The following is a 10,808-nucleotide window of genomic DNA, read 5'->3' as shown; positions in this document are numbered from 1 at the left end:
ATTGTCTGGACTCAGACATTGATGGATTATAAAGAGAGCTTTATAATCTTTCTTCTTCAATTCTTTATGTGCGGCCTTTTCTTCCTCCTTCGCACCTTCTGCAAGCGGTTCTATCCCTTCTTTTACAAGATCCCAAAGATCTTGACAACAGAATACAACCTTCATCTGCTTGCACCAATTCTCATAGTTATCTCCTTTCAGAATTGGTAGTGTTGCTGGAAAATGCCCATTCGGATGATTCATTGCCATCGCCATTCTTCTTGCCTTGAATCGATTAACCGGAGCTCTAGATACCAGATGTTGGAATTAGACTCTCAAACCTTTGAGTAATTCCTTATCGTTAAAGATGACAATGAAGAAAAAATAAGAATAAAAGTAGGATTAGGGTTTGCGGGAATTAAAAGAGAAGAAGAAAGTATTTTCTGCAGAGTTTCTCTCTGCCCACAAACTGTGGAAATTCTGTTATTCACTTGCAACTGCAACTTCTGTGAATACAGGTTAATGACTTGATTACAAATAATGAGGGTTACTCCCTATTTATAGATTTAGGTTAGCTTTCTCCCTAAGCCAAAGCCCAAAACTATAAAAGGCCAAAATACCTATTTTGGAGCTAAATCAAATCTAATCTATTTTAAATCTAAATCAAATCTATGTAGATTTAAAAACAAACTTATGTGTAACAAACTGTTACACACTTCGACACACCTTGTGTTCGAGCAACAACCTGCTTCGACACAAGGAATTACAATTTAACAATTCATTGTTCTCATTTCTCATAATAACCAAGTGTTCTCACTTGAGTCGTCCCCTATATATATATATATATATATATATATATATATATATATATATATATATATATATATATATATATATATATATATATATATGTTAGATCTATGATTTTGGGATTGACAAAATTTTATTTAAACACGATGCTTGAAAGATGTTAAACAAGATAACATAATATCTTCATCTTCTGATTCAATTGAGTACTTTATATCATATAACTAGAGAGAATTTAGAATTATATAACCAAAATTAATATCAAAAAACATGGATAACCAATATACAACCAAAATCATGATAGATAAACAATTAAAAGGGAAAAAAAAGATGTATAAAATTATATGATATGCATCAGTAACTAATTGGATGGAGAAAAAACTTAGATGCACGTATAAGTGAATGATGATTGATATGAAATATGATTCAATATCCAAATATAATACATAGAAATAAAAAACGTGTCAATTAAAAAATATATATTAAATGCATGGACAATTAATTAACATGCATCAGATAAAAATACAAGAGATAAACACACACATAGATAATAAATCATACTGATTAAGTTTATTCTGATAGAAAAACAAAAGTGACAAAGGATATTGGAGAGATCATACCAATAATTGATTGATTTAAAGATGAAATTTGCTACATAATAAAGGGTTAATTTAACAAGAAAGATGCCGTAACTTAAAAACAAATATTATTGCTTATTCAAAGAAAGATGGATCTAGGATCCCTAATTATCTTTGAATCATATGGAAAGATTCTGCAGACAACAGTTTGGTTAAAATGTGAGCAAGTTGGTTTTTGTTTTCCACATGAATGTAAAACAAGTTTTTTGGTTAGACTTATAGCACTAGTGTTATCACATTTGATTGTAACACAACCTAATTTTAAATCATAGTCCAATAGTTATTGATTTTGGCTAAAGATTTGTGTACAATAATTACCAGTGACAACGTATGATAGGAAGTTAATCCTATCAAAACTATAATCTAGGGTTTGTAATAGAAAAGGGGAAGAACACTAAAATTAAAGGACTTAAAATAAAAGATAAACATAAACTTTGATTTCTTTGATTGATTCTAAATGTCCCTATGAGACTACAATATATACTACTCTAAATGGATATTAAACCTAAAAGGCTCAAACACTACTAAAAGCCCAATTCAACCAAACATTCAAAATAAAATAACAACTAACATTATATTACTAATTAAAATATCTAATTGCACCTCCTATCATTGCCGCCCGGTTCACATTGAACCTTGTCCTCAAGGTTCAGTCATAAAAGTTGGACTCTTTAATAAACTCCTGGATCCCACTGTTTGTAAACGATGCATTTTGAGCAACTAAAAGCATGAGAAGCCTCTGTCACATACAGAGCAGCAACAGCAGGAGAAAAGGTTCTATATCCAACAACAGCCAAGTTTACAAAATGATGATAGGGATGAATCCGAGAAACATGTCCCAACTTTATCATATTAGCACTGAAAAGCAAGGTCTGGAGATTATCACCAAGCTGAGCAAGAATCTGATGTAGCTGCTCAGCAGAACCCATGCCAAATAAACAACCAACCTCATCAAAAACAACATACTCCACAAACTGATTTTCCGTAATATCACCTCTTAAGTTATCACTATCAGGCCAAATATGAAAACTTAAAGTTCCATAGCTCTTCAACATTTCAACTAAAAGCAGAGTGTTGGTATATATGTTTAGTTCACTTGTTCCACAACCAAGAATATGAGAGACAGTGAGAATGAAAATCTTAGAAGTACAAGAAGTCAGTAGATTGAAAAATACATTAGCAACCATGTATGCATCTCTAGTTGAATCTTTCCACAATTTTGTCAACATTTGAGGACCAAATGAGCATTCATAATGAAGGATGGTAAGCAATTGGTTTATAAATGGGATGATTAGTGAAGGTTGTTGATAATCACAAGATATGTTTACCTTGGACGGAAGTAGTATGAGCTTATGAACTTCGACCATCATGCCAAGCAACTCAGCGACATCTTGAACTCTGTCATAAGAATCAGCTCTAGTATACACTTCAACGACCCAATTGTAAGTTTCTGTGTCTGGCTTCATATACATATTCGCAAACAATCTTCTAGTAGGAATCAGACACTTAGTTAGAAAACCGGCATGACTTTTCTTTGGACAACCACCATGTATAACAACAATACCAACTTGTGAATGGAGATTTTCACTCGAAATTTTTATCAAGGAATGAGCAGCTAGGACCACAATTGAATCAGTGTTGTTCATAGGACTATTTTCAGACCAAAAATCAATTATTGGAATTAAAGCAACAACCTCTTCGTGTATATTTTCAATAGAAAGAACACCATTTGACTGAAACTCTTCTTTCCTCATCAAATAGAAAGAACTCAGAACCTCCTCTACAAATTCATTTTGAGTAAAACTATCAATAATTGAATTCCCCAGCCCCAAAATTTGTTGAGTCATTCTATCAAACACCTTAAGAGCAAGCTTCATGCATCCATATCGAACACAAATATTTGCCAACGAATTAGAAACTCTAACATTGTCTCTGAAACCTTTCTTCATTGCAAACCTATGTACGCACAAGCCAAGACCAAGTGCACCCAGGTGAGCACAAACGAAAATGATAGCCATAATAATCACGTAATCAGAAACAACACCGACAATCTGCATTTTTCGAAAACACTTAAAAGCTTGTTCATAACAATCCCTCTTGTGATCATAAATTTTTGTGTCGGGTGAAAGAACGGGCTCGTTCTTCGTGTTCTTAAAGGGAACAAGCATCATTGGAAACATGAAATTTGTTTTAGTAGACTTATTGATCATTGAAGGAAACAAGGATGATGAGTGGTAATGAACTGTTTGTAAATTAATGGAATTAGGTGCTAAGTTTGAAACTGTGTTGGTTGATTTGTGAAAACCAAATTGGTGTGGTTGATTGAAATTGGCTTTAAGAAATTGGTAGGTGAAATAAGGCAGAGATGCAGTAGAGGACATGGGACAACTTGTACCAGGATGAGACGCAGCATTCTTTTGTCCAAAAGTTGTGTGGGAGTGTGATATTGTATGGAGAGAGAGAAAGTCTTGTTGAAATGATGTGAGTGGTGATATGGAGCTACACGTGATCACTATTGCAATAGGTGGGACATTTTTTTGAATGAATGGTTGTGATGAGTTCTGCATAAATTGAGGGAAATGTAAAGGTGGATGATTATTTTCAAAGGATAAGAAGGAACCTTTTTGAAGTATGGGAGAGTGCGCAGACGGACGTCCAACAGGTAGCAGGCGCGTGGGCCTTGTGTGATTGACGTGCAGCAGGCGCGTGGCAGGCTTTAATTGGACCGTTGGATGCTTTTTCTCAACATTACACAGTGGTGAAAGTTTGATGAATTCATTAGGCAAACATTGATATGGTGACTCTTGTAGGAAAACAGATGCACTTGTCTTTGTTGCGTGAGATTTCATCTGAGATATCATGGAAGGTATTGTCGGAAGTGTGGCCGGAGAAGTTGCCGGAAATATATTTTTCTTCATATTTTCTTCATAGCAAAACGATTTCAAAGGTGGCGGTGGTACCGGAGGCTGATCAAATATTGACTCCGGTGGTGGCTTCGGTGGTGATTTCTCTCCCTGTGACTCTATTTCTTCATCCTCTATTTCACTCCCTGGACTACAAGTTGAATGTGTTATTTTAGAACAAGGTGACGATGCCCTAAAACAAGGAGATTGGATTTGTTGTTGCTTTAGAGTTGGCAAAGGATTTAGATTTATTTCAGGAAGGTCTCGATGGACAGGTTCCACAATTAAATCTTGATGAAAACAAGTTTCATCAATGGGTTCCATTGATTCCAGATCTGGCTTTGTGAAAACATAGTTTAAAATTTCTGAATATGGTTTCCCTGCTTCATCTGACTCAGGCATAACATCTCTAAACTCAGGTTTAAAATACCAGAGGATAGCAGTAGTAAAAGCGTCCCAGCTTGTCGATGAGTACCTTTGAGACCATTGAAACCACCATTGAAGAGCTCGACCTCTCAATACTGGAACAATGCTTGCTACTTTTTCTTCTTCTGGTATTCTCTGTGTAACAAAATATTTTTCAGTACACAAAATCCACCAATAACAATCGTCACATCCATTGTATATGGAAATATTCATCTTCAATACTAGGCAAGAGATCGAAAATGAAAGCACCAATTGATAGGAAGTTAATCCTATCAAAACTATAATCTAGGGTTTGTAATAGAAAAGGGGAAGAACACTAAAATTAAAGGACTTAAAATAAAAGATAAACATAAACTTTGATTTCTTTGATTGATTCTAAATGTCCCTATGAGACTACAATATATACTACTCTAAATGGATATTAAACCTAAAAGGCTCAAACACTACTAAAAGCCCAATTCAACCAAACATTCAAAATAAAATAACAACTAACATTATATTACTAATTAAAATATCTAATTGCACCTCCTATCAACGTATTATGCATCTACGATGGAAAGGAAAATGTTATGTTTCTTCTTGCTAGGCCATAAGATCAAATAATTTCCAAAAATATGACATGTGACATTAGTGCTTTTTCTATTTGATTTACACCCCGTTAAATCACAATCAAAGAAGCCTGCCAAAAAGTACATTCACTTCTCTTAGGGTGTGTTTGATTTAGGAGAGAAGTTGTGAAGAGAGAAGTATGTGAGAGAGAATGAGAAAAGAGAGAAAAATATGAGAAATAGGGTAAATTTAAGTTATTGTTTGGTATAATATAAAGAGAGGAGAAATAGAAGAGAGAGGAGTAGAATAACTTTTTAAATTGACAATATTGACCTTGGTCAAAAAATAATTTAAATTATTTTTATTTTAATTATATAAATCAAATAATTAATTTCATTAAATTACTTTACTTTTTTTTAATACACTGTATACTATTTTAATATCCATTTAATATTAAATTCAATATTTTTTAATATTAATTCATTAATTACTTAATAAATAACTTAATTAAAGAAAATATTTTTTTTTTTACAGAAACTAAAGAAAATATTTATATTAATGTTGTTTTCCTATCCTCGTGATTCCAAACTGCATTTCAGATTCCATTGCACTATTTTCCAGCTACTTATCCATATAGTCAAAGCATATAATCATATTGAAAAAACAAGGGTATTGATGGAAATAATTAAAAAGCATGCTTCTCTTTCCCCTTTCTTCGCTGATTTGAGGAGAAATAAAAAGGTGGTGGGACCCACCAAAATTTAATCTCTCTTCCCTATTTCTCTTGTGTCTCAAACACAAAAAGTAGATACTTCTCTTGTATCTCTCTCTTCCCTATCTCTATCTCTCTCTTTCTCGTTCCTTCCTCTCTTGTACCAAACAGTGCGTTAGGGAACCAAAAAATTCTCTTAGGGAACCAAAAACCATGGTTTGAAATACAACTTAAGTATCTTAAAATTCATTTGATGGTCTTAAAGTGTAATTCTTTAGGTGATGCTTGAAAGTTGAAATCTAACGAAAATACATACACTAAACATAATTCCAGGATGAATTGAAGTTAAATAAAGCAAAGATCTGATAACACCTCAATATTTGGTTATGTCGATTTCTTTTCCCATTTCAACTTTGTCAATGAGAAGATTTGAAGCCATTTTTAGATATATACTTAGCATCCTTCGTATCATACTTTTTAAGGACATTTTAAACTCGCCTAACATATTGCTAGAAAAATATATATACAAAGACTCATTAATAGACCTAAATGTTATGTAATATACATAAATATAAACTAAAAAAACATGATTTCCCTTATGCTTTATAAATAAACTAGTACTTAGACCCGTGCGAGGCACGGGTTAAATATTTTCTAAGTAAAAAAAAATAATTTAAAAACACTTATAATATACAAAAATTTTTTTTGAACTAAAATGAATTTATATTAATTCAAAAAACCAATGAAGTACAAAAGTGATCCATTAGGATCCAACAATCCAAAAGACTAAATAGAAAAATAAAGGAGGCACAAGCCTACATCATCAATCTTGCTAGGTGTTTTCTAATGCTCTTATCCTTCCATCCTCTATAGGTAATACTATTAACAATAGAGTTGATAGTGTTTTCCTTGTAGGAGGAGTCGAAAACAGTAGCGTTCCGCAATTGCCAAAGACTATAGATCGTTTCCGAAAAAGCAAGTTTCAGGATCTTAGCTTTCCATCCCTTCTTGCTGATGGATTGAAGTAACCAATGTAATTCTCTCGTCAGCTCTTGTGGAGTATGAGTAACTTCTATCCAATCAAGAATAGCTTGCCAAATCTCCTTCAACCTCCTGCAATTGAAAAACAGATGAGCAGTGGTTTCAGCATCATTTTGACAAATACTACAAACAGTATCCTGAATAAATCCCAGCTTAGTGAGTCGGTCTTTAGTGGGGAGTCTCCCATGACACAACATCCAAGTAGTGAACAGGGCCCTCGGTCTTGCCAAGTTCCTATGCAACAAATATCTCCACGACACCTTGGGACTCTCTTCTATCAAGACATCATAAATCTGCTTCATGTTAAACTTTTGGGCAGCTACCATCTTGTTCCAAACATGTATCATCCTGTCACTGCAGTCTCTCTGTAACATTACTATTGTATAGATAAAATATACAAATTTTACTTATAGTAAGATTACTATTGTATAGATAAAATATTATTGTTATTAATAATATACATAAAGAAGTTTGTATGTGGAGATTAAGAGTAAAGAAATATACCGATCTATTTTCTATGTATAAAACTTTAGATATATGGTTGTATTTTATTGATATATATATATATATATATATATATATATATATATATATATATATATATATATATATATATATATATATATATATATATATATATATATATATATATATATATATATATATATATATATATTCTAAAATTAAGTACATAAATAATATAACGAATTTATTTGAATTAACCACCATTATATTTGGATAATATAAATAATTAGTAGTAAACTAATATTAAAATAATTAAGTTATTTATTAAAATTAACTTTTATCATAACTAAACCATTATAGTTAGAGAATTTGTATAAATAATTTTTGTTGTATTTATGCCATTTTATCTTTCTTTTTTTCGAAATTTACAACGTATCACAACCCGTTAATAATTGCTGACACAATAACTTGGACAATTTGATCCGCTAATTTATGCGGATCGAGTTAAAATTATAAATTGAGAAGTTAGATAATTATTATTCAAGATCAAATTAAAATAATAAAATAATTTTTTAAATTAAATAAACTTATAATTAGCATTTATTGTAATAGATCCATTATAATATTGAAGTTAATAAATATTTAATTTTGTGTTGAGTTTAATGTGGGTTACTCCTTTTTTTTCTTTTCTAAATGCTACTCACAACTCGTTAATAATTGCATATAAGCATAGCTAAGTCCGTTTAAATTTTGGATTTATACGGAGCAAGTTAAACAAGACAGGTTAGCCCGCATACTCAGCTCTAATTATATTTAGAGAAGTTGATAATTATTGTTCCATTTATAATAAAATAAAAGATATTTCCAAAATTATGTCCAAAAATATTAAAGTAGATTTATTTTAGTTGATCATTATATTTAGAGAATTTAAATAATTTGTAGTAAAAAATGGTGAAATAATAAAAAAATATAAAATTAATCTTTAATAATTATATATTTATTTCTATTCATATCACAAATAAAATGTAACTGATATTAAATTATAATCATGATTTATTGAAATTCATTAAATAGTTATACAAATTTAAAAATTTAATATTGATTTATAAATTAATAATTTATTGTTACATATTTATTTCTATTTATATCATTCAAGATCAAATTAGAATAATAAAATAATTTCAAAAATCAAGTATTAAAAATAATATAATGGATTTATTTGAATTAACCACCGTTATTATATTTGGATAATATAAATAATTAGTAGTCAACTAATATTAAAATAATTAAATTATTTATAATAATTAACCCATTATAATTTGAATAAATATTTTTGTTCAATTTATGCCGTTTTATGCTATTCTTTCTAATGTTACAACGTATTCTATTCTTTGAATTTATGTCGTTTTATCCTATTTTAAAAAATAAATATAATTATAATTAATATTTATTATAATTAGTATTTATTATAACTAAGCCATTATATTAAAGAGGTTTAATAATAAAAGCAAATAGTTAATCAAAAAAATTGAAATTTTTAAAATTGTATTTCTTTTTCATTATTTTATTTTATTTTCATTTATAAAAACAACATATTGAATGACAATTAGCACAAATTTATTATTTTTTAAAAAGATTTTCAAAAACCAAATTGATTACTTGCCAATTTAATAAAAACTGCTATTTTTTTTTTTGTGAAAAAAATCAATTATGATTGTTGCTTGTTACAAATTTCAAATCTTACCAATTTTTTTTTGAAATAATGTTACCAATAAGGAAAGACAAAGAGTCCAACTGATACTAAAAAATAACACAACTTAGTCTTCACCCAAATATTACATGACACATGCTAATTTTTGAAATATAAACAAATCAGCTAATATCAAAGACAGTACTTTACATTATATTTCTCGTCAAAAACAGTATTTAAATCTATGTCTTCAATTTGAATAAACCTAAAAAAATACATAAAAAGATAGACATTCAATGCAACAGATGTTAGAAAATTATAGAAAAAAAGTCATTCTAAAAAAATAGACATAGAAGAAATGTTAGGAAACTCACTTGAAATAGTTATTGAAAGCATTCGCAATTTTTTATATGTGATTTCACAAAATACGGCGAGAGAAACGGTCAAAATTTATAAATATTGCAGAAATTTCCCAAATAAATTTAGCTCTTTAAAACTTAATTTGTGAAATTTATCTTAGAACATGAAATGTTCTGATCAATATTTCTAGTTTTGATGATAACATTATATATGAATTTTGTATAAGACAATGTGGTACTCTAATTATTCACGTTTTCAATTTCAGGAAAAGTCTAAAAGAGTATGCACAAAATCAGCATTCAGAAGCTCTGATCCAGAAGATATGGATGACTTCATCAGAACATGGTCTGGAAGACATCAGAAGATGGTCTTGAGAAAATCAGAACATGATCTGGAAGGCATCAGAAGATGGCAATCAGAAGCAATGCTCTGAAGATCTGATGGTATCACGCTGCAAAGAACTTCCAAAGTCTGATGACTGAAGTTACAATCTGCACCAACGCTGAAGACTCTGATATTCAAACGTCATTCTAATAGTCTGAGTCCAGAAGCAAGTACAAGATGAAAAAGCTACAACGTCAAATCTGACTGACAAAAGGAACGTTAGAAGCTACAAAAGGCAAAGTCAGCGAGAGCAGTTGAAACAAGGCTCGAGGTAATTGACAAAAGAGTGAAACATTAAATGTAGCAGTGTACTATTCTCGTAAAGCATTAAATGTTACTCAACGGTCACTTTTCTCATTGCCTATATAAGTGAAGCTCTGGATGCTGAAGAACAAGAGAACACACGCTAAAGAAATCTTACGCTGCCAAATTGATTCTTAACGTTATCACACAAACAACAAAGATCTTCATCTTCAACCTCACAAATATTGTAATATCTTAGTGAGTGTTAGAACTTAATTTTTTGAGAGAAAATCACTTGGTGATTATAGCTTATTAAGAAGCACATTAAACTCTTGTAATATTATTTACATCTTTGTAAAAGGAATACCTAGAGTGATCAAGTTGTAATTTGTATACTCTAGAAGACTTAGAAGTTGTTTAAGTGGAAAACCATTGTAATCAAGATTGATTAGTGGATTAAATCCTCAGTTGAGGTAAACCACTCTGTCAGGGGTGGACTGGAGTAGTTTGATTAACAACGAACCAGGATAAAAATAACTGTGTGATTATTTTTTATAGAGAAGAGAATAGCTGTGCAGACTCCCTTGCTAACTTAGGTCTTACTATCATTG

At 30.5% G+C, this 10,808-nt stretch overlaps 1 protein-coding gene across 1 annotated transcript; it reads right to left on the bottom strand.

Moving 5' to 3' along the window:
* Positions 1-6,829: 6,829 nt before the first annotated feature.
* On the bottom strand, positions 6,830-7,381 carry LOC131650774 (uncharacterized). The gene has a single exon (XM_058920480.1). It carries the CDS (start codon positions 7,379-7,381, stop codon positions 6,830-6,832), a length of 552 nt encoding a protein of 183 aa, XP_058776463.1.
* Positions 7,382-10,808: the final 3,427 nt, after the last annotated feature.

This window comes from Vicia villosa, linkage group LG2, assembly GCF_029867415.1.
Source record: "Vicia villosa cultivar HV-30 ecotype Madison, WI linkage group LG2, Vvil1.0, whole genome shotgun sequence".
NCBI lineage: Eukaryota > Viridiplantae > Streptophyta > Magnoliopsida > Fabales > Fabaceae > Vicia > Vicia villosa.
Note: the sequence above shows the minus strand (reverse complement) of the source record. Positions and strands in the feature narration are given on the sequence as shown.

Coding starts and splice junctions, on each gene's coding strand:
- LOC131650774 (XM_058920480.1), bottom strand. CDS start 7,381: ATGGTAGCTGCCCAAAAGTTTAACATGAAGCAGATTTATGATGTCTTG.